The sequence below is a fragment of the Manis pentadactyla genome, chromosome 3, assembly GCF_030020395.1.
Source record: "Manis pentadactyla isolate mManPen7 chromosome 3, mManPen7.hap1, whole genome shotgun sequence".
NCBI classification, from domain to species: domain Eukaryota; kingdom Metazoa; phylum Chordata; class Mammalia; order Pholidota; family Manidae; genus Manis; species Manis pentadactyla.
In genome coordinates this window covers 184,100,734-184,124,755 of record NC_080021.1, presented here as the reverse complement: position 1 = coordinate 184,124,755, position 24,022 = coordinate 184,100,734, and the positions used below count along the sequence as shown (strand labels likewise).

At 41.7% G+C, this 24,022-nt stretch overlaps 1 protein-coding gene across 1 annotated transcript; it reads right to left on the bottom strand.

Annotated features, from left to right (window-relative positions):
- Positions 1-3,763: 3,763 nt before the first annotated feature.
- On the bottom strand, positions 3,764-23,991 carry CHMP5 (charged multivesicular body protein 5). The gene is made up of 8 exons (XM_036898153.2): positions 23,836-23,991; positions 23,001-23,105; positions 21,497-21,543; positions 11,879-11,972; positions 11,681-11,752; positions 8,508-8,616; positions 6,918-7,030; positions 3,764-4,998 (listed from the first exon to the last, which is right to left on the bottom strand). The coding sequence occupies exons 1-8, from the start codon at positions 23,902-23,904 to the stop codon at positions 4,948-4,950; spliced, it is 660 nt and encodes a 219-aa protein (XP_036754048.2). The 5' UTR covers positions 23,905-23,991; the 3' UTR covers positions 3,764-4,947.
- Positions 23,992-24,022: the final 31 nt, after the last annotated feature.

The window sequence follows — 24,022 nt, the reverse complement described above, 5'->3', positions numbered from 1 at the left end:
ACAAAGGATGAGAAGGAGCAAGATATGTGAAGATTCAGCTAGAGAGAATAGCATGTGCAAAGTCTATGAGGAGGCAAACAGCTTGAGTATTCAACAAATTGAAATATTTGCTGGAGAACAGTGAGCAAGGGAAATGGCACTATGAAATTGGAGAAGTAGGTAGGATCCTGATCATGCAAATCACCTGCAGGCCGTGATAATGGATTTTATTCCAAGAGCAATAGGAAGTTGACATTTTAAGCAGAGAAGTGGTATCTGATGACACAGGCTTCTCTTGCTCCCAGGGAAGAATGAACTGTATGTAGGGGATTAAGAATAGAAGTGGGCAGACCAGTAACATTTTTCTGTTATTTCTGTATTACACTAATGCAGATGATGGTGGCAGTAAATGTCATGGAAATATGACAGATATGAGGTATATTTGAGATGTAACCGTAATTCAGTTTCTATACTTTTTTCAAACAGGTGTGGCTTGGTCTCGTTTTGTGTTTCTCTGATTACTAATGCGTTTGAGTATTTCTTAATGACCTTTTGAGATTTCCCTGCTCAAATTGCTTATTCACATCCATTGCCCATTTTTCTACTGGGGTTGCTCTATTTTTCTTGTTGATGGTTTCTTGTATATTGTAGATATCCACTGCTTGTCAGTTTTAGACATATGTCTTCTGTTTCATTAAGTCAATTAATTTTGTCCTTTGTTGAACATAGATCCTTAATTTTTTTTTTTTTTTTTTTTTTAGAAATGAATTTTTATTTTTATTTTTATTTTTATTTTTATTTTTTGTGAGGGCATCTCTCATATTTATTGATCAAATGGTTGTTAACGACAATAAAATTCTGTATAGGGGAGTCAATGCTCAATGCACAATCATTATTCCACCCCAAGCCTAATTTTTGTCACTCTCCAATCTTCTGAGGCATAACAAACAAGTTTTTACATGTAGAACAAATTCTTACATAATGAATAAGTTACATAGTGAACAGTACAAGGGCAGTCATCACAGAAACTTTCGGTTTTGCTCATGCATTATGAACTATAAACAGTCAGTTCAAATATGAATACTCATTTGGTTTTTATACTTGATTTATATGTGGATACCACATTTCTCTCTTTATTATTATTATTTTTAATAAAATGCTGAAGTGGTAGGTAGATACAAGATAAAGGTAGAAAACATAGTTTAGTGTTGTAAGAGAGCACATGTAGATGATCAGGTGTGTGCCTGTAGACTATGTGTTAATCCAAGCTAGACAAGGGCAATAAAACATCCACATATGCAGAAGATTTCTCTCAGAACGGGGGGGTGAGGTTCTAAGCCTCACCTCTGTTGATCCCCAATTTCTCACCTGATGGCCCCCCTGCGACTGTGCCTGTCTTAGGTTGTTCCTCCCATGAGGAATCTTACCCGTCTCTGGCTAACCAGTCATCTTCCGGGGCCATACAGGGAAATGTGAAGTTGGTAAGTGAGAGAGAAGCCTTATTGTTTGAAAAAGTTAGCTTTTTACTTCTTTGCATATTTATGCCCTGTGGCTTCTATGCCCAGCATTTGTCTTGAGGTATCTTTACCACTTGGAAGAATTATGATACTCGGTAAATTTGATATGAGGCACGAATTCTATTTAAGGTTGTAATTAGGAAGGAAGAAGAAAAGCTATAGAAGTAGCAGGCAGAAGAAAACATGGGAAGATTGATTATTTCTTTGATATATCTTCTTGTAGAGTAACTTCAGCATGTATAGGTTTTAAGCTACTACTTAAATTGCACACACACATTAACATAATAGGAGTATAGTTACATAACCAAAGCATATCTGTAATTACCAGCCATCTGCAGTGAAACCTAGATCCTTAATTTTGACAAATAACTTCATCAGACATACCAACTTTATCATCACCTTTAGAAATTTATGTATATATCAGGCTGGTGGATGCAGAACTGGAAGCAATTTTAAAGGCATAAAATTGAAAAGTAGGATATGGCACAGAGAGAGGCTTTGAGAAATTATTCATGACTCTACTGACAAGTGACAGAAACCCAACTCCAACTTATCTAAACAGAAAAAGGGGTTTATTGGCAGAATTCTGATAACTCACAGAATGAAAGGAATTTGAGTTGCAGAGACATGGATCAGAAGTCAGGGCTCAGTGCCATGAGGATTCTTTCATTCTGTATTCTCTCATCCTGGCTCCTCTGGCCTCAATCTCAAGCTTCTCATACTGCAGAGTTTAAAAAAGAAAAAGAAAAGGCATCTTCCCTCATTTCCATGTAGAAGATTTGAGGGATGAACTCCAGTAGACACAGGCTGGTCACATGCCCTCTCATAGCTCAGAAGTGTCTAGGTAAAGCTACTCTAATCAGTAATTTTCCAATATTCACATGTTGAGAATGGGGGAGACAGTTCATTAAAAGAAAGAAATGCTATTCTGAAAAGACTAAGCAATAAGCCATTACAGAGGAGCAGTGGCATGTCACAGACAGCTTTTAATGCCCTGCTAGAGGCATCAAGACACCATTAAAGATTTTAAGGGAATGACTTGGTCAGATTTGCATTTTAGAAAAGTGTAGCTGAATGTGATGGACTCAAGAAGTGAAACTATGCCAGAGAAAGCAAGTAATCTGTTTCAAAACACTACCTGAGGGATGTCTAGGCCAAGGAGTTGAGAGGAAAGGAGGGGTTTCATTTGAGAAACAGGAGTTAAAAGCAGGGCTTAATGATTAATTGACTGTATAGGGTGAGGCAAAATGTAGGCATTAAGGACAATTCAAGAGCTTTCTATTTTGAATGATATAGGATAATGGTTCCATTAGCTGAGACAGGGAAAAAGGAGGAGATTCTGGTCTGGGGAAAAGGTAATGGTTATCTTGGCCATTTGAATGTGGTGTTTGTGGGCTTCTGGAAGGAACATCCAATAATTGCTAGGCAAACAGCTGGAGATATAAATAGGAGTCTGACAGGGCAAGATCATGGATAGTATAGATTTACAAGTCAGCAATTAAAGCCATGAGAATAGTTGAGATTACTAAATATAAGTGAGCAAAGAAGGAAATATGTGGAAAAAGGCTAGCATCCTGAGGAACACTACCATTCCTGGGTTGGAGAGATGAGGATTTCAGAAAGGAGTCTTAGAATAGTCAGAGGAACAGGAGAATGAGTACTGTCACAAAAGCCTAGGAGTAGAGTTTGGTAGATGCTCACAGGTATCCAAAGCACTGAAGAGGTCTAGCTGGACAAAATATCACCTGTTATAATTGGTAATATACGGGTCACTGGTTAACATTGGCAAGAAATAAAGCAGGAATGTTTGCTGAGAGTAAGCCCCAAGAATAAGCTTAATTTGAATGTTAGATTTGAGGTAATGGTGGGACACTTAATTGGGAATGTCCAGAACTGAAAATAATAATAAAGAAATTAGTCTAGGCTAGTGAGCTATTTTGAGTCATTAGTGCATAGGTAATAGTTAAAATGATGATGGGAGAGAGAGATCTCAAGGAGAGTACGAAGTGTGAGGGTAAGTCCGGGATTGGAACTATAATGGAAGAAATATTTAAAGGGCTTAGTGAGAACTTGCAGAGAAGCTGAGAGGTTTTAGGAAGGTAATTATGGAGAATATAATGTTCACTCCCACTGGAGGCTTTTTGAGAGCTTGAGATTGGGTACATACATGTCTCATCCCCACCTGTAACTGGACAGTGAACTTCTGAAGAGAGGGACTGTGACTATTCTTGGTATCCCCTGGTTGATAGAGAGACTCTACATAGCTGGTATTCAATAAATATTTATTGGCTTGATCTGTAAACTGACAGGCTGGCACATGTGGCATTGGAGGTACGCAGTGAGTCTGGAGGAGGGAATGCTGTTGGTGAGACGTTGAATTAAGTAAGGGTGGATCAATCATTAAAGACCCTGAAATTGGGCAAGACTCTGGACTTGCTGCAGCATTTTAGGTACTTCGCAAGAAAGACTGAATCCTCTGCTTTTTCCTTCATATGAGAATAGCAAGCTGCAGTTAAAAGCACTCACAGTCATTACCTCAATTATTCCTCACAAAGCCTTGTGAAGTCGGCATGATTTTACTCATAAGGAAACAGAAGTTTAGAGAAGTGAGTAGACTACTTAATAGTTATTAGATGGCAGACCAAGGCCTAAGCCCAGATTGTTCCTTGCTCTTTCCTCTATACCATAATGCTAGTGGTTAAATCTGATTTCTATAGTGGAGCTTTTAGGCTGAGCCAACATTAAACTTGGTTTCTGTAGTGGAGGATTTAGGCTGGTGTGATATTAAAATTGTATCATTTTGAAAAATATTTATTGAGTATAAATAAATGTTCTATACATTAAATATCAAGAAATATTCATTATTGATTACAAGCCAGGCTGTAATACTGAGGGAACCATAGAATCAAAATATCCACAAAATATCCATGATACAGTAGTGATAATTCCATTCCAATATTGGACATAGTAATGATTTACTCACAAGACACAACAAACCCATCAAAGAAGGCTATCACTTTAACCAACCTATAATACCATAATAGAAAATGGTTTTGAATTGTAATATGAACAGTCTCAATAATCTTCTTTGTCTTATCAATGTATCAGGTCAGTTTGAGACTGTGGAGATATACTGTCATAGAATTTAAAGACTCCCATTTTCTTGGTTTCATTTCAAATTACTATTAATGAATGAAAACAAGTCATACATAGCCACTGATACTTTTAAGTAAGTTAGTCTTTCATAAGAGGAAAGGAATAAAAATTTAGTACAAAGAAAGTATCCCCCAAGCAATGAGTATCTTAATGGAAAAAAAAATAAAGGAGCAATGTAATTAACCTTTCCCTCTGAAGACAGGAAAGAAACCTAAATCTGTTATGGTAAATTTGGAAAGATAAATAGTCCCAGAATATGTGTTTATTTTACACGAAGCACTTGAATGATGCAAGTCTATGAGGCAGGGATCTGTGGCAATCCGAATTCATCAACCAGGACTCCATCCTGTGAAAAGGAAGCAGTATTTTAGTGCCACTACTTTTCAGTTGATTAAAAAAAAAAAGATTATAAATATTTAGTAGTCAAAACTCTCATTTCCAAGTGTTTAATCGATGTAAACCAAAATCTCACTCAAAAGATGAGAATGAGATTTTTATGAAATGTGGAGTAAGTGACAAACTAGGAAAACAACTGGAAGGGATCAAAAGGGATCATCCTATGCAGGGTAAAGGAAGAGTAAGAGAGAAAGAGAAACTTAAAAGTTTGCCTAGAAAGGGGAAAAGGGGGTTGGGAGGATCCAGGTGCAAAGGCTGAGGAGTTAGTCCTTGTTTCCAGAGTCCCATTTTCTCTCTGATTGCTAAAGTGAACCACTACCTTTTACAGCCTCCTAAATTTTAAAGGAGCAGTGCCTTAGGACAGGTAGTTACTTCCACATCATACTTTACTACAAACTCATAAGCAGTAATACCACTATCAATTAAGAAACCGTTATCTCAACAGCACAATTAACTCAGGAATCTGTGGCCTTCTAAAAGTGGAAATAACATAAATACTTCAGGGAATTGAAAAGGTGAGCTATGGTAGGTAGCATTAATAAAAATTATTTCAGGTATGCTGAGGAAAAGCAACCCATGCACCTGAACCTTGAAGTTCCAGAAATGGAAGTAGGGTAGGTCAGGTGGGCAGTAGAGAAAGGTAAGATCAATCCAGGCTCAAGGAAGAAGAGGGGATACAGGAAGGCAAGACATATTCATAAAAATTCACAGCTATACACAGAGAAAACAAGTAGTGATTCTACAGCATCTTACTACGCTGATGGACAGTGACTGTAATGGGGGTTGTGGGGGGGACTTGGTGAAGGGGGGAACCTAGTAAACATAATGTTCCTCATGTAATTGTAGATTAATTATACCAAAAAAAAAAATTCACAGCTATAAGGGACCTGAGAAATTACCTACTCCTCACCTTTTCTCCCCACAATTGACAGGTGGGAAAAACTGATGAGGTTGAGAGAGAATACATGAATTTCTAATTTGCTCTAAGTAACACAGTGAGTAAAGGCAGAGCTGAGGCTGGCTTCCATTCAAGGATTCTGTCAACTACCTTGTGCACACTCAATGTGTAGGGAGATAAAGCAAACACCAGGGCTGTAAATCTCCAGTGGCAGTAGAAAAAATGATACACCAGGAACTAAAATGGAGTGAACAGGACTTATAAACAGCAAAATTTTATCTGTTTATAATAATAAAAACCATGAAGCTTTGGACAGGATTTAAAGTTTGCAAAGTCCTTTTACATACACCTTCTAATTTGGTTTACACAACAATTATGTGAGAGAATTGCAATGATCTGCATTTTATAGATGCAAGGAACAAAAAAATTTCTAACGGCTAAGTGATTTGCGAAGGTCTCATAGTTAGTGGCAGGGCTGAGACTTGAACCCAGGTATCCTGATTTTTTTTACCTCGTTAAATTAGAATCTTTCTACATTAAATTTTATAAATTATTAATCCCTAGTTAAGAAAAAATCCACACTACAATTAACCATTATGTCTGGAGAGCAGCACTTTCTTTTACACTGCTGCCTAGAACTGTTCATGCATGATTTGCTGATGCTGCTCCAGTAAATGACTACAATCTGTAAATGGTACCCAGTGCGAGTTCACAACAAGGTAATTATGTATATTATACAAATTATCATTGTATAAAAATATTGCTGGGCTGTAGTGACACTTATTTATACAGCCTGTCCATAATCCATAATCCAATGCAGGAAAGCTGGGCCTTCAAGGGTTTCCAAAATAATGACCAAGATGGTCTCTCCTTATCCTAACTTAAGACTACCTTGTAGATTCCCAAACTGGTGATCAGACATAAAACCTTTGCTAGTTTGCATAGAAAATATCAACAGGAAGAGCTCTCACCTTATTCTTTGTGTCAGTGGGAACACCTTCTGGAATGGCAGGTGCAGATGCTGCTTCATCCAAGTATGAACTGTCTTCATCAGCCAGGAGCTCATCACCCAGTGCATCCAACTCTGAGATGGAAATAGTCAACATTTCAAAAAAATGTAAGCAAGAAAACTGGCCACTGATGTTAAGAAAGTTAGCGAAATTATTTGTAATAAGATGAAAATACAAAAGGGAAAAGGATTATTAATTTCTATTTTCAAAATACAAGATATCTATATAAGAAACTTTCAAGGGAATTGATGTGGTAAAATCTATGAAAAACAAAAATCAAAATAAAACAAACTAAACCACCATTCCTCACATATTTACAAGGCCATAGTGTTCATGAGAAGACTCTATAGTTACTAAATGGTCAATTCAAATAGAAAATCCTGGCAATAATACAAGAAAATCTCATTTATAGATGTACCTGAAAGAAGGCAAAGGAGGCATGAGATTGTTGTATACTGAGTGATCATTCTGTGAAATCAGGCTTTAAAAATGAGTCTATGGAAAAGTGAGTTGAAAGTGACCAGGAGAAATATCAACAAGCAGAGACTCATCAGGGGAAACTCAAGATGGGACATAAGAAAAATAAAGAAATGAGTAAGGAAAAAGAGGTTCTAGGCAAAAACAGAAGAGGGAGAGACACAAAGAGAGAAGCAGCAGTAATGTGCCAGAATCATGTGACAAAGTCCAGTGAGGTGGTTCTGCCATCCACCCAGTTACTCATGCCAGAAAGTGACATTCTTGACACCTCCCTCTTCTTCCACATTTAATCAGTCATTAAGTCTTGACCACTGAACCTCCAAAAATTTCTTCAATCTGTCCACTTCTGTTTCTGCTACCACCTTAGACTCAGCCACCATCATCTCTTAAATGGACTACAGCAATTGCTTCTAGACTCCTTTCCCCAAGGCCACTCAATAACCCTTACCATTTTTTTTCCTGCTATTCCCTATTCATCCTTCAGGTCCCATGCCTGTCCCCATTCCAACTAGGTTAGATTCCCCAGCTGTGTGCTTCACGGTACCCCCCTACTTCTCTTCCCAACAGCCTTTGTTCTTGTAATGAGTTACTTAAAACAAGCAGTTTCTTACCCTGCTGTTAAGCTTTATGAATGCAGGGATTGTATTCATTTTCTTCAATGCTAAATCCACAGCACTGAACACAGTGCCTGGCATATAGTAGATGCACACTAAGTATTTGCTAACTATTGTTTCTTGCTTTGCTTTGCTGTTCTGAGGGAAGAGGACTTCAAGTAGGAAAATAGGGAGAACAACATCAAAAGGAAGACAGCAGGGCAAGGCAGTGTTCAGATGCCAAGCAGCAGGTCAGCAGGGCTTTGGCCTGGACCTTCCTTCAGAGCTCGTCCATCCCAGAGTTGCTGCTGGAGTGTGCCAGTCTGATATGGCTGCCTCACAAGTTCTTTGCCCAGACACTGTACAATAAACTCTCAGGAAACCCTCAAAGAAATTTTCCCTAGCATTTGGGAGAAAGTCCCAGGGAGTCACTCCTTTCAGACTCTAAAGCTACATATAAATTGCTTTTTTCATAACTTACCTGCTTCTAGGTCATCTTCATCTAGTTCTGGAGTGCCGTAACTACGACTCAGTGCTTCTTGGATCTCATTTGCATCTTCCATCATATCCTCTAGCTGGTCTTGTAAATCCTAGAGAAATATATATGACAGTTTTCATTCATTACTTACCATTTTCCTCTAACTACCCTCCCACCCTACTCTCTCCTTTGAATCTTAGAAATGAGCAATTTTTAAAAAGATAATATAAGTAAAATGCCAAAGCACATACCATTTCTCACCAACTGTTTGTTCTCCCTCACCTCAATTCTTGGCTAATGACTGTTTCTAGTCAACAACTGAGTGGGTGCTCCTCTAGAGGACAGGTTTGAGTAACTCCTGAATGTCCCTTCCAATTAAGAGTATAAGAAAGTAAGTTTAAAGAAATATTTAAAAGTCACAAGCCTGAAGATTCCCCTACGAGAACTGTGGATGCCACTGACCTACACGATCCTATTTTTGATGGTAAAGTGTAAACTTAAAAAAAAAAAAAAAAATGGAGATTCTGCACTTGAATTTAAGGTGCCTCATGGAAATTTGAAGTCCTACTATGAGAACAGATGACCGTTAGCTCTCTCTCATTACAGAGCATTTACCTGAAAATTAATCAAGCAACATCTATACTATCAACATTTTCTATTAATGGGAAAAGGCAGTAATTTAGACGAATTAGTCTTCCTAAGTTAGCCAAACACTGACTACACTGTGTAGAGAAAGGAGACAGTAGTAGAAACAATTGGTTGCTACAAAATATTGCATGGGACCCACCCTTGATGGGGAAACAGAAATGGAATCAGAATAGGCTTGATTATCTAAGATCAGGCTGGTGAAATAAAAATTGACAGAGGGCATAAATCATCTGTGAACAATATACTTGTGCTTAACTAGAAGACTACAAGACTATAAGGCCAGAAATAATGTACAACCAATCTGAGAAGTGGTACAGCATAACAAAGGGAGCTAGTGTGATAGTTAGGAATTAGACTTATCCAAGCTCAAAGCTAGGCCTACTCAATGAGAAATAATGTCTCTAAGACTTAATTTCCTCATCTGTAAAATGGGATTATTAATAACCATACCACAGAGTTACTGTAAGGATTTATTGCAGTAATATGTGTAAAACACTATATCCTTCTGTTGTGTTAAGGATGTGCAGAACAATATGCTCTTCATCTAAAAATTCCATACCGAGAGGAACAGACTAGTGTTGATAATGCAGAAGGTCACAATCAGCACCATTTAGCCTTTAGAATTTTTAGAGCAAAGCAAAACATTTGAAAACTCATTCCTGTCTCACAAATCAGGGGTTTTCCATATAAAGGTGAAAGGATAGAAAGTAAAATGGAAAAAAAACATTTAAAAAAAAGAAAACACTGTGTTTTTCTGTATTTTCAAGTGCCAAAGTACCATACTGTACACATGACATTCTGCTACACAGAGAAGCACTCACTGAAACAAATAAGAGAGTGAAAATAACAGAGACTAAGTTAACAAAGTCAAGCTTATACTGTGCTATTATATATCAAGACAAGTCTCACCAAATTATCCCTGAATAGGATTCCTAGGAATAGACATTATGATAGAAACAGAAAAAAATCATCACACAAAGAATTAGGTTCAATTTGGACAAAAAGCAATATAAACAAATATAAGCATTAGACTTGATGTACAGAAAATGAAAAAAACGATAGAAACAGAGAAACACACACAAACTGGCAAAATAAAAAAAGTAGAAGTATAAAACAATGAAAATGTTTTACAGGTAAAATATTTTGAGGAAAACAAATGAAATTCAAAATATATAGCCCATCCAGACACACACACACACACACACACACACACACACACACACACCCTACCCCCACTGAGAAAGGGGCTCTCCACCTGTCATGTAGGCAAATTAATAGGGGACAGGAATAGGAAAATTAGAAAGGGAAATAGAAAACCACATATATAAGATGGAGAGACATACAAAAAACCCCTAAAGACTAAAACTTCTATTTTGTTGATATTAAATAAGTACTTAAAACATAAGGAACCCTGTACACAGAAAATAAAATTCAATTTCATATTACCAAATAGTATTGTATAAATAAGACAAACATACACAGAATATTTTTCTTAGGAAATCTCCTGGAAGATATTGCTAAACTTAACTCCTGTAAGCAGAGACCAGGGGAAGATTAGAGGTGGCCACAGGCAGTCTAAGGAAGGGTGCACAAAAAAAGCAAGATGAGAGGAATGCCTTCACTCTTACTAAATTTAGACTGACACTCCCAGAAAATACCTCTGCAGGGGCAGTAAAATGTCAGGTACACAGTAAATACCCAACCAACAAACAATGCTTGAGTTGGCCAGAACTACATTATTTCCTTTAATAGCTTTTTGTTCATCAACCATCTAATACTTTCTGAGCACCAACTATAGCCAGGCATTGTTCAAGGCACAGGGACACCACAGTGAACAATATTGAGTCCCTGCCCTCAGAGACAGAGATGTTCTACTCAGGAGATGGAGTCTGTGGAGTGCCATCATATCTGCAGTAAGGAAGCCTCTTTCTTCTGGCCATTTAACATTGCTCCCTATCTGTCTCTGCTTACCATCTGGACCATTTAGGTTGACAGAGGTGAAAGGTGCCAAGCACTTAGGGCTCACCTCCCAGCCAAAACATTATCTCCAGACGAAAGCTACTTACAAGAACCTAGGTGACATTACCAGTAAAAATCTAAAGAGAATTACTAGAAAGGGAACCAACTCTGTACCAGGAGTTTTGTTAAGTGCTTCCCATACACATCCTCACATGACCTCATGACGATCCTGGAAGATGGCAGCACCATCAATAACTCACAGTTAGGACACACACTATAAAGATTACTAGGTGAGTTAGAAGTAACAGGGAACCGGTTTGCTTATTTACTGTGCCAGGCATTGTGTGTGCAGATACACCAGCTCATTTATTTCATCCTCCTAATAACCAGAGGTAGCATTAAGATCATTGTACTAACAACAAGGAGAGATCTTGGTATCTTTTCCCAAAGCCAGTAAGTGGCAGGACCGAGATTCAATCCCTCTTCTGAGCTCCTCCCATCACTACACATTCACCTGGACTCTTTCAGAAAGTAGTACACATTCTTGCAGAAACTAGTACACATCTCACCTCAATCTGGTCAATTTTCACTTGCTTGTATGCTTTCTTCATTTCCTTTACTCCCAGTTTCATAGCATCAACCTAAAAAAGAAAGAACCCGGTGTTTTAAGAAGCCAGGTTGGTTAAACTGCCTTTTAAATACCATGGGAAAAGAACGCAAGAGTAAAAAAATAAAATGAAGTCATGGGAAAAGTGCTATGGAAGTACCGTGGTCTTGGTGTCCTTTAATGACTGGATGGTGTAATTGGCTTGTTCCATGTTAAATGACTGTTGGGCCAGATTGTCCCGCTGCTGCTCATACCTTTTTAGAGTCAATTGAAAATGGTTAGTGTGAGCCAGATAGAAATACATAGGAAGAAGATGTCTCTTTATTCTAAATAAGAAAATTTTCTTTGAAAAAGCTTAAAAAAATTAAATACCCAGAAAACATGGCAAAAACAATTTAATAATCTTAACACAAATATCATTTGACATATCCCTCCTATCTTTTTTTTTATTTTAGTTATAAGACTATTTTCCACTTAACATTATAGTATTTGCTGTTTTTACGTTGCTACATACTCTTAATATGTATGTCTTTTTAATGTTTTAATCATTTCCTCTGATAAATTCCCACAAGTGGAATTCTTGGAGCAAAGGGTGAGACTATTTTTAAGGTTCTTCATACATATAGCTAAAATATTTTTCCAGGAGACTAAATTCCTTGAGGACAGGTATTATATTTTATTAATCTAGTATCCACAATTAGGTAATCCATCCAACCTAATATAATGCCTGGTGCTGACAATGTTTTTTTTTCTCAATAGAATTTTTTTTTATCAAAGTATAACACTATCTCCAAGACTTATGTTTTTATAAAATATATGCAGACCATCTAACTACCCAAGTAGAAGAAAAATGGTCAGCTCATGGTGTAGGCAAATGGTGGTGGAATATCACCACCTTGTTAAAAAGTATAAACTTTCCAAATATTTAAAAGGACATAGAAATGCTCATGATATAATGTTAAGTGGGTAAGGATAACCTATATATATACAACTTGTTCTCTCCTAAAAAGTTATATGCACACATAGTACAGATACACAAGCAAAGAAAATAAACTCTTAAGAAATTAGCCTTCTAAAGATGGTTACTTCTGGTACTAGGAATCTAGCTAAATTTTCTTTGGTTCACTGTTCCCCAAGTTTCTACAATGAACACATATTCCTTTTATTTTCAAAAAAGTTACTTAAAAATTGCAGTACTACTGATTAAGAAGAGAACAGTTTACCACACTCTCAATACTCTAGGCATTATAATTTCTTTTTCTAAATTTGTCTAATCTAAAAGGAGGAGGATGGTACCTGATGTCTAATAAAAAGTCATTTTAAAAATAGGAATAGAGGAGGAGGATTAAAGATGGCAGTGTGAGAGGTGAGAAAGGGGCTTCTTCCTAAAACCACATATAATATGAAAATATAATTAATACAACTAATACTGAAAGAGCAACAGGAAAGAAGGCTGCGCAAACTACATATACCTGGAGAAAAGAATAAACCTCACCAAACAGGGTAATGTACCAAAGCCGTGGCTTGGCGGGGCCCAAGCCCTTCCCCCATCCCAGCTCACCGGAGGAAGAGAAACAGAGCAGAGAGGGAGTGGAGGCCTGGGACTGCTGAATATCTAACTCTGGAGATCTGCTCTAGGAGCACAAACCTACATAGAAAATGGTGCTTTCATGGTATTTTCATGATTAGGGAGTTGGAAAGCTAAGACAGGCAGAATACCTGGAGAGACTGAGATTCCAGCCACTTGTGGAAAGCAGGCATCCATATCCAGCTGCTCTGGGACAGAATAAAGGTGGGCAGTCTGAGAGACTTCCTAACAGCAAGAGGGCTGCTAAAGGGGCAAGGACTGCATAGAGCTTATTGCTCAGGAGAAAGGACCGGTAGACAAAATTGTCCGGGTGCACTCTGCCCAGCATGTTTGGAACTTTCACAATCTTCAGGTGCTCCAGCTCCTTGGCTGCCTACACAGCTCCAAGGACCCCCTCAATGATACACAGCCTACTGTGCCTTTCTCCTGGCCAGCCCCACCTGGCTTGCAAACTGGCAAACCCTACCCTGGTGTTAGGCCAGCCAGAGGGAAGCCCCATCTACAGCAACTACAAACGCAAAGCATAGAGGCTTATATCTGTGTGCCTGGCCCACTGGTAAAGCAGTGGAGACAGGCAGAGCAGCCAGGAAGAAGGAAACAGCTCTTTCCTCCCCCCAGGCACCAATACTGCTCCCCTGCAACCCCTGACATTGCTTCAGGAGCTGAGCACCTCCAGAGAGAAGAGCTTCTGGGCACTAGAGGGTGCCATATACAAATAAGAAATGCCAAAGGAACCTGGTTCAGAGTAAAATTATGAATACAACACCTGAAAAAAATTCAAATGAAATTGACCTCATGTATATTCCTGTAAGGGATTTCAAAATAAAAATCATTAACATGCTCTTGGAGGTACAGAAAAATATTCAAGAACTCAGGAATGATTTTAGGATGGAGATCCAATCGTTGAAGAACACAATGGAGGGTATTAAAAGCAGATTAGATATGGTGGATGAAGGGCCCCCACCCATAAGATGAAGAAATTCCTGCTTCTCTTCCGGGTCCTCAGTTCCCGCCGGCACCACCTGAACCCCAATCACCCCTTGCCCCCCTAATCCCAGCACCTAGCCAATAGCCACCAGCCCCGTAGAAGTGACACCACAATCACCCCATGCCCCTTCCTATATAACCCAGCACCTTTCCCTAATAAAGCGGAATTCTCTGGTGAATTGCTGCTGTGTGTCGCTCCTTTCCTTTCATTGATGCCGAAACCCGGGAGACGGGACACCCCAACTGGGCCCCGTCTTCCCCCCGACACCAGCAGCAGCTTGCCCTCGTCCTCTTTTTCCGGCGCTGGCTCCTCACACTCACCACTCCTCTTTGGCCTTTGGGTAAGTTTTCCCCCGGAGTGGGCCGCTCTTCCCCGACGAGGAGGGAACTCTCCCCGCCTCAGGCCTTCACGGCTGGTGGACCCTCAGGCCCCTCCTCCAACAGCGGTAAACGAGGTGACTCCTTTGCGGATGAGAATGCTCCCCTTTCCCCCCCTCCTCCTTCTGTTCCTTCCGCCGAAAATTCCTAGTACTAGGTTCCTCGTGACTCCGGCACTCTGCCTTCTTAGAGAAGTCTGGGTGACGACCCACACTTCCTAAGAAACCGACTCATATACGAGTTTCCGCAGACCACCAAGGATCATCGGGGACGCCCTTTGTCTCCTTGCGGTCTGCTCCCAGTCCGAGGATCTCCGTTCGTCTTCCCCTGTTTGTCTCCTTCTCTGTCCTTTAGCCATGGGAGCCTCCTCATCCCTCCCTGAAAGTTCACCTCTTGAATGCCTGCTCAAGTATCTAGCCACCCTCTCCCTGACACCTGATATAAAACCAAAACTTCTCCGTAAATACTGCTCCCAAGATTGGCCGACATACCCCCTAGACAATCACAACCAATGGCCCGCAGGGGGAGCTCTTGATTCTAACATCACTCGCGATCCTTTAACTACTGCCAGCGCCTGAAAAAATGGAAGGAGATTCCCTATACCGAAGCTTTCTGCCTCCTCCTCCCGCCTCCCTCGCCGCCACCGCCGCCTCCTCCCCCCGCCTCCCAAGTTCTCCTAGCGTGCAAGCCGTCTCTCCCCCGCAGAAGCCTCCCGTTCACTCCCTTCCCCCTCCTCTCCTACAACAGCCCCTCCACCTTCCTCCACCACCATCTCCTCCCCCACCTCACCCCCCTGCAGATCAAGCCTGAGCCTTTCAGCCCCCCTCTAAGTCCCAGGAGCCTCCGCCACCTTTGCCCCCATCACCTGTTTCTCCCCCACAGACTGAGCCTGAACCCTTCAGTCCCCCTCAGACTCGGTCCCGAGGGCCTCCCAAAATTATCGCCCCCCTCTGGGAGGTAGCAGAATCCAAAGGCATCGTGCGCGTTCATGTCCCTTTCTCCTTAGGAGATTTAGCCCAACTTGAGAAACGCCTAGGTTCCTTTTCCACTGATCCCACGACATATATCAGGGAGTTTCAATGGACCCTCCAGTCATACAGCCTCACACATCATGACATTTTCATGCTCCTGACCAATACCCTCCTTCCTGAAGAGCGAAGACGAGTTTGGGACTAAGTCCAAACGCACGCCACCAAAACCCACAGGACTGACCCCACCTAACCCCCTGGCCCCACCGCTGTCCCTGAACAAGACCCACACTGAGATTATAACACCGCCGTCGGTCTCCGCTCTCGAGATATCTTCGCCTGCTGCTTAATAGCAGGTCTGAAAAACGCAGCTCATAAAGTAGTCAATTTTCAAAAGCTCCAAGACATAATTCAAAGGAGTGAGTAGACTCCCTCTGAGTTCTTAGACAGACTCACTCAAGCCCTATGACAGTATACCAGCCTAGACCCAGAAATGCCTGACGGAAGACAGGTCCTTATGACATACTTCCTAGCTCAAAGATACCCCGACATTAAAGCTAAACTCAAAAAGTTAGAACAGGGCCCCGCTACCCACAGACTGAGATCCTAACAGTGGCCTTTAAAGTCTTCCATAACCGGGAGGAGGAGAAAGAACACTGTACACAAAAGGCTGATCAGGCCAATTTCCAAATGTTGGCCCAGCTGATAAAACCACAACCTGGGCACTCTTCTACAAACCCCCCACAGGAGCTTGTTTCAAGAGTGGACAAGAAGGACATTGGTCAAGGGAGTGCCCCTCCCCCAGATCTCCTACCACCCCATGCCCCAGATGCCACAAAAAGGGCCACCGGGGGTCTGATTGCCCAGCCACCCGAAGGGGAGGCTGGACGAACAACCCCCATCCTAAGCCCGCCATAGTGGGGCTGGCAGAAGAAGATTGATGGGGCCTGGGGGCTTCTCGCCCGACCATTTCCATCACCAAACAGGAGCCCAGGGTTACTTTAATAGTAGACGGTCGCCCCATCTCCTTCCTCCTAGATACAGGAGCCACCTTCTCAGTCTTGCGAGAATACCGGGGCCCTACCACGCCTGCCATTACTCCTATAGTTGGGGTAGGAGGTAAACAGATTTTCCCATTAAAATCCCCCCCCTTTTATGCACAATCTAAGACAATCCCATACCTTTCTCCCACTCCTTCCTGGTTATGCCCCAGTGTCCCATCCCTTTACTAGGATGGGACATCCTTTCTCTCCTCCATGTTTCCATAACTATATCCACTCCCACAGCCCCCAGTACTCCCTTTCTGATGGCCCTCATAGCCGACGACCCCCCTCTACCCAATGAAAGCTCCAGTTCTGCCCTCATACACCCTGTAAATCCCAAAGTTTGGGACATTACAAGCCCCTCTGTGGCTCTATGTCCTCCTGCCTCTATCAAATTACATGACCCCTCTCAGTATATCTGTCAGGCCCAATACCCCCTAACCACTTCAGCCCTCATAGGCCTCCAACCCATCATTCAAGATCTTTTAAACAAAAATTACCTCAGACCCACTCACTCCCCGTTTAATACCCCCATATTAGCTGTTAAAAAAACCAACAGATCTTTCTGCCTCGTCCAAGACCTTCGCCTCGTCAACATGGCCATCGTCCCTATCCATCCCTTAGTTCCAAATCCATACACCCTTTTACCGCAGATCCCTGCCTCGGCCTCCCACTTCTCAGTCCTAGATCTCAAGGACGCATTTTTTTTCTATCCCTCTGGACCCCTCCTCCCAAGATTTTTTCGCCTTCACCTGGACGGACCCATACACAAGACATTCTGAACAACTCACTTGGACAGTTTTGCCACAAGGCTTCCGAGTCCACCTTATTACAATACGTGGACGATCTTCTACTCTGCAGTCCCTCGTGGGAACAGTCTCAACTTGACACTGCCTCCCTACTTAACTTTCTAGCTTCCAGAGGTTACCGGGTATCCCCTGTCAAAGCTCAAATCTCTTCCCCTTCTGTCACTTACCTTGGATTTCTTCTATCTCAACAAAGAAAGTCCATTACCTTAGACAGAAAACGGCTCCTCTCTGACCTGCCCGTTCCCAAAACCAAGACAGAAATCCTTTCCTTTCTAGGCCTGGCTGGGTATTTTAGAGCGTGGATCCCTAACTTCTCCCTGTTGGCAAGACCCCTATACGACCTCAGCAAGGGCCCTCCTGAAGAACCATTATCCTCTTCACCCCGACACTCCTTCATTAAGCTCCGTCAAGCCCTTGTGGAAGCCCCAGCTCTCCATCTTCCTGATTTGTCGAAGCCCTTCTCATTATACATTCATGAGAGGTCCAGTCAAGCTCTAGGAGTCCTAGACCAACATTATGGCCCATCCTTTGCCCCAGTAGCTTATCTTTCCAAGCAATTAGACCCCACAGTTTGGGGATGGGCCCCCTGCCTACAGGCATTAGCCGCTGGACAGCTCTTGCAGAAGGAAGCTCATAAACTGACATTCGGGGCGCCCCTTACCATTCTGTCCCCAGATCACCTAAAGGATCTCTTAACCTACAAAAGTTTACAGACTCTCCCTCCCTCCAGACTCCTGACCTTACTGTCCTCTTTCCTCCAAAATCCCGTTCACCCCCTTTGCCATCATACCCGAATCATGACTTTTTCCTCCTTTACTGCTCCCTCGCTCTCTCTCGCTTTTTTTCCTCATTCGTATTGTCTTCCTCACCACCCCAGCCTCCATTGTATGGCGATTCAAAGTCAGACAGACTTACACACAGCATCAAACAAAAATTAGTGCCCTCATTGCCACATCAGACTGCCCTCTGAAAGGCTGCTCCAAGCCTTTATACCTCCACTTTCCTCCCTCCACCGAAGTGTTCACTAGCAGCTACCTTTATTCTCCCTACCTCTGCTTCCTCTATGACCAAAAACAAGCCTGTTGCAGGCGATGGCCAGACACCTACGGAGATGTCCCTACTGGTCTTGCGCCATTCACTACATGGGTAACTCCCGGTACCCACAGTATTACTCCTCCAACCCATTCTCTTCAATACTAACAAACCCCTTCCTCACCTGGCTGTGGCCCATTGCAGGCCCTATAATAATCATTCTTCTTGCCTGTCTCTTCTTACCTTGTATAGTAAAGTTTATCAAATCCCAAGTCGGTAAAATCTCTAATCAAACTTTCAACCAGCTTTTACTCAGGAACTACCAGCTTTTAGCCACAGAAGATCCCTCACCCTCACGTAACCTCCTCACCACACGCTGAGATGGACCCCCCTCTCCGCTGGAAACTGTTCCTGGAAACAATGGCCGCAGACGCCTGGCTTCTGGAACCCGTATCCTCTTGGCACCATTAGAATCAACAAGTCCTCGACCTATAGTTACAGGGAACCTTCATTGATTTCCAACCTGAAGAAGTCCACATCTACTCGTCCTTACTGTGGGGAGTCCTATCAACCCTTTCTTCCCAGTCCTCAAGCCCTCACTCCCTTCTCTGCCCCCATTCAGCAGGAAGCAGTCAGAGAGAAAGCAACGTCCACAACCCCATAGAGGAGAAAGGGGGGAATGAAGGGCCCCCACCCATAAGATGGCGAACTTCCTGCTTCTCTTCCGGGTCCTCGGTTCCCGCCGGCGCCACCTGAACCCCAATCACCCCTCGCCCCCCTAATCCCAGCACCTAGCCAATAGCCACCAGCCCCATAGAAGTGACACCACAATCACCCCATGCCCCTTCCTATATAACCCAGCACCTTTCCCTAATAAAGCGGAATTCTCCGGTGAATTGCTGCTGTGTGTCACTCCTTTCCTTTCAGTGGATGAGACAATAAATGAAATAGATATTAGAGAAGAGGAATACAAAGAAGCTGAGGCACAGAGAGAAAAAAGGGTCTCTAAGAATCAAAGAATATTGAGAGAACTGTGTGACCAATCTAAACGGAACAATATTCGCATTATAGGGGTACCAAAAGAAGAAGAAGAGAGAAAAAGGGTTAGAAAAAGTCTTTGAGGAGATAATTGCTGAAAACTTCCCCAGTCTGAGGAAGGAGACAGTCTCTCAGGCCATGGAGGTACACAGATCTCCCAACACAAGGGACCGAAGGAAGACAACACCAAGACATACAGTAATTAAAATAGCAAAGATCAAGGATAAGGACAGACTATTAAAAGCAGCCAGAGAGAGAAATAAGATCACATACAGAGGAAAGCCCATCAGGCTGTCGTCAGATTTCTCAGCAGAAACCTTACAGGCAAGAAGGGAGTGGCATGATGTATTTAATGCAATGAAGCAGAAGGGCCTCAAACCAATACTTTATCCAGCAAGATTATCATTTAAATTTGAAGGAGGAATTAAACAATTTCCAGGTAGGTAAAAGCTGATAGAATTTAGCTCCCACGAACCATCTCTACAGTGTATTTTGGAGGGACTGCTATAGATGGAAGTGTTCCTAAGGTTTAATAGCTGTCACCAGAGGTAATAAAACCACAGTAAAGAAAGTAGAACAGTTAATTACTAAGCAAATGCAAAATTAAATCAACTATCCCCAAAGTCAATTAAGGGATAGACAAAGAGTACAGAATATGATACCTAATGTATAAAGAATGGAGGAGGAAGAAAAAGGAGGAGAAAAAAATGAACCTTTAGATTGTGTTTGTAATAGCATATTAAGTGAGTTAAGTTAGACTTTTAGATAGTAAGTTAACCTTGAACCTTTGTTAACCACGAATCTAAAGCCTGCAATGGCAATAAGAACACAGCTATTGATAATCACCCTAAATGTAAATGGTCTGAATGCACCATCAAAAGACATAGAGTCACTGAATGGATTAAAAAACAAGACCCATCTATATGCTGCTTACCAGAGGCTCACTTTAAACCCAGAGACATACACATGCTAAAAGTGAAGGGATGGAAAAAGATATTGCATGCAAGTAATAGGGAGAAAAAAGCAGGAACTGCAGTACTTATATCAGACAAAATAGACTTCAAAACGAAAAAAGTCACAAGAGACAAAGGATATTACATAATGACAAAGGCATCAATCCAACAATAAGATATAACCATTATAAATATCTATGCACCCAACACAGGAGCACCTATGTATGTGAAACAAATACTAACAGAATTAAAAGGGGAAATAGAATGCAATGCATTCATTCTAGACTTCAACACTCCACCACTCCAAAGGACAGATCAACCAGACAGAAAATAAGTAAGGACACAGAGGCACTAAACAACACACTAGAACACATGGGACTACATCAAACTAAAAAGTTTCTGTTAGGGCAAAGGACATAGAGGTACCAACGATTTTTCTGGTTCCTTCTTAGCTGATTACATCTAACCTCTGCAAACCTGTAGAGGGTCTCATTACCAGGACAGCCAGTCCACAGAGGTAAGCACCAAAGATACTTTTTGGCTTCTGCTCAAACACTAGGACATAGTCACCTACAACAAATTAAGGACCCTTAAGTCTAGTCTGATGAAACCAATATTGAAGATTCCCAGTTTTATAGACAAACAAAAATAAAAAGGCACACTAATAATTTGGGCAGTTACATACACAGGCCACTAGCCACACATGGCTACTCATATGGTTAAAATTAAATAAAATGAAAATTCCTTTAATTCCTTAGCCACACTAGCCACATTTCAAGTGCTTCATAGCCATGCATAGACAGTGCTATAACAGATGTTGCTGAACATGGAGGGGAGAAAAACCTAGCTAACTGTATACATATATGAAATTTGTAATTAAATCAAGAATGCTTATAAGATGGTATGAAAACCTGAAGGAATGGAAGACCATTTCCCCTTTGGTTAAACCTGCTGAGAGGAGGAGATTTTGCTTATAACTTACATCCGCTTTTGCTTTAAAACCCGCAAGGCTTTCTGCTTGACCATATTCTGGAGAGAAAAACAGATTTTAATGACAAGACATAGGAAACATATCTATGAATCTCAAAGAAGAAATTTCCCATATCATCATACATACATATTTACCTTTTCTCTTCTTCAAAGTAGTAGACATAGTGGCTCCTGGATTGTTCTTTATCTCCCAAGCACAGTCTTTAAGCCTCAGCTCTTTGCACCTCTGTCTTTGCATCCCATGTCTCAGTGTACTGGATTACATCACCTTTTCCTAGTGCATATATTATCCCCACCCTTCATCCACCAGTGCCTCTTTTGTAAATCATCGCCCTGGGGAAATTCCAAACTTGGACACCCTACTATCCACTTAAACTCAACATGCCCAAACTTCTCAACCTGCTCTAATCTTGGAAACTACTAACAATGCCCCCACCAATCTCTCACTTCTTTACATTCAAAACATTTACATCAACCTTATCTTTCCTCTCGGTGTTTCTTCATGCACAGTCATCTCATTACTGATTTTCAGAACTCACTTTCAAACTGATTCTTTTCATGTCATTCTCATGACTACCATCATGGTTTAGGCTTTCATCTCCTCAAGTCTACATGAACTTTCCTGACTCTAATTGCACTTCATTCCATGCCATCCAACTAAGATGGCTGAGAGAGAAGCCTCATCACTTCTCTTTCTACACTGTTCCATAAATCATTACATTTGTCTCCTCCAGTGAAGAAGGAAAAGCAAATATTACTTCATAAAGGATAGTAATACCTAACATTAACTGAAGGTTTCTATGTACTAGGCATACTGCTATGTAGGTCACATGAATTACCTCATTTACCTCACACTATAAAGTAGATATTATCCCCATTTTATAGATAGGAAAACTGAGGTTCGATGATACCAAGAACTAGTCCTCATTCAAATGGCTAATGAAGCTGCAGAGCTGGGAAAAAATAACGTAGTTCCATATCTACAGTCCATGTGTTTTAATACAGTATGCTGTTTCTACCTAACAGAATAAGAAATCAAGAAATTAAGTGATTTTTATCAAGATCACAGCTAGTAGGTAGTGATGTGTTATTGATGGAATACTGGTCTCCTGATACCTAGTTCGTACTTTTACCCAGTATGCCACTTCTTAACCAGTCTATTATATGTACCTAACCTAACCAGCCTAGCAGCTCACTATTCTTGAGCAAGGCCCAGTCCTTCCTCTCCAGATTGCTACCTTCTCAGTAGAATTTGCTAATTCCCACATGCATATTTCTGGACATGTGATCAGCATATTCTCTCCACCAAATCACACCCCAGCCTCCCTCTCATTCCTCGCAACAAACTCTTCTCCTGAAGAATATACCCTCACATGTTTTCTCCCTACCAGACTGTATCTCTTCTGTATCTCTCACCAGTCCCTACCATAGGCTCTACGTAAACAGATCTCCAGTTAGACTGTCACAGTACCTTCTGTAGCTGCTGCCTACCTTACCTTTGCAGGACCCTCTCTCATCTTCTTGATCTGATCCTTATACTTCACAAGCTCAGCATCCAGTCGAGAAATCTTCTTGTCAATAGATTCTGCTCTGCTGTCCACCTTGTCGGAAAAAAAAATAAAACAAAGGCAGTGGTAATTATTGCAATACACTTATATGAAAAGGGACAGGAGAGTAAAGACTATAGAGAAAGAAAAGAAAAAGAGCATATGATGAAGGGTGGAAAACAGTGGTTCCCAACAGGGCAGTTGATTCCCAGTCACAACACTGGGGGCTTTTATAAACTGTTCCCCAACCCCCCCGTCCGAGATTCTGATATTCCAGGGTTCCCCTCAAGTATGTTTGGGCTAATGTTGTTCACTTAGAGGGTGGTGCCTTAATGGAGAGGTTGGGGCTCTGAATTTTGTGTTACTGAGATCGAGAATTCGGGTACAGATATGATGATCGAGTATATCAAGCTGAGGTTTCCTGATGTAGGAGAGGGATGAGGGATGAAGGAGAAATAAGGGGTCGGGCTGGACGAGGTGGGAAGGGTGTACAGGCCTAAGGCTGGTTGGGGTAAAGGGATAAGGAAAGAGCGAGTGGACGCGGCAGTGCACATCAGAAGGGGTTGCGTGCAAGTAGGGATTGACAATGAAGGGTTAGGGGGTCCCTGGTTTATGCCGTCAACAGTGATTTGGGTAACAGGAATGAAGGAGGGGTGGAGATGGCCGAGAAGTAATGGGTCCCAGGCGGAGAATGGGGTGGAGGAGTAGGAGCTGGGAGCCAGGGATTGGCGGAGTCGGAAGTGTCAGAGATCCTGGGCTCAGTTATGCATGGTCAAGTGCCCACCGTGCCAATGCAGTCAGTCAGGCTAGGCGGCGGAGCCTTAGGTTTCGCTTTCCCGAAGAATCGGTTCATCTTCGGCGGCCGCGAAGAACACCCAAACACTGGAAGAGAAACGGAAGCCAAGTCACCTCCGCCTTCCCTTTGACTTCCGGCCCCTCATGCGCAAGCGCGATGTGTCTATAGGCACTTC

What these genes read in the sequence shown, in the direction of transcription:
- CHMP5 (XM_036898153.2), bottom strand. Translation starts at nt 23,904, where the DNA reads ATGAACCGATTCTTCGGGAAAGCGAAACCTAAGGCTCCGCCGCCTAGC. An exon ending in TGACTGACTGCATTGGCACG is followed by an intron (nt 23,106 to 23,835) that starts GTGGGCACTTGA and finishes TTTTCCGACAAG; the next exon opens with GTGGACAGCAGAGCAGAATC. An exon ending in TGAAAATTGACCAGATTGAG is followed by an intron (nt 8,617 to 11,680) that starts GTGAGATGTGTA and finishes ATATTTCTCTAG; the next exon opens with GATTTACAAGACCAGCTAGA.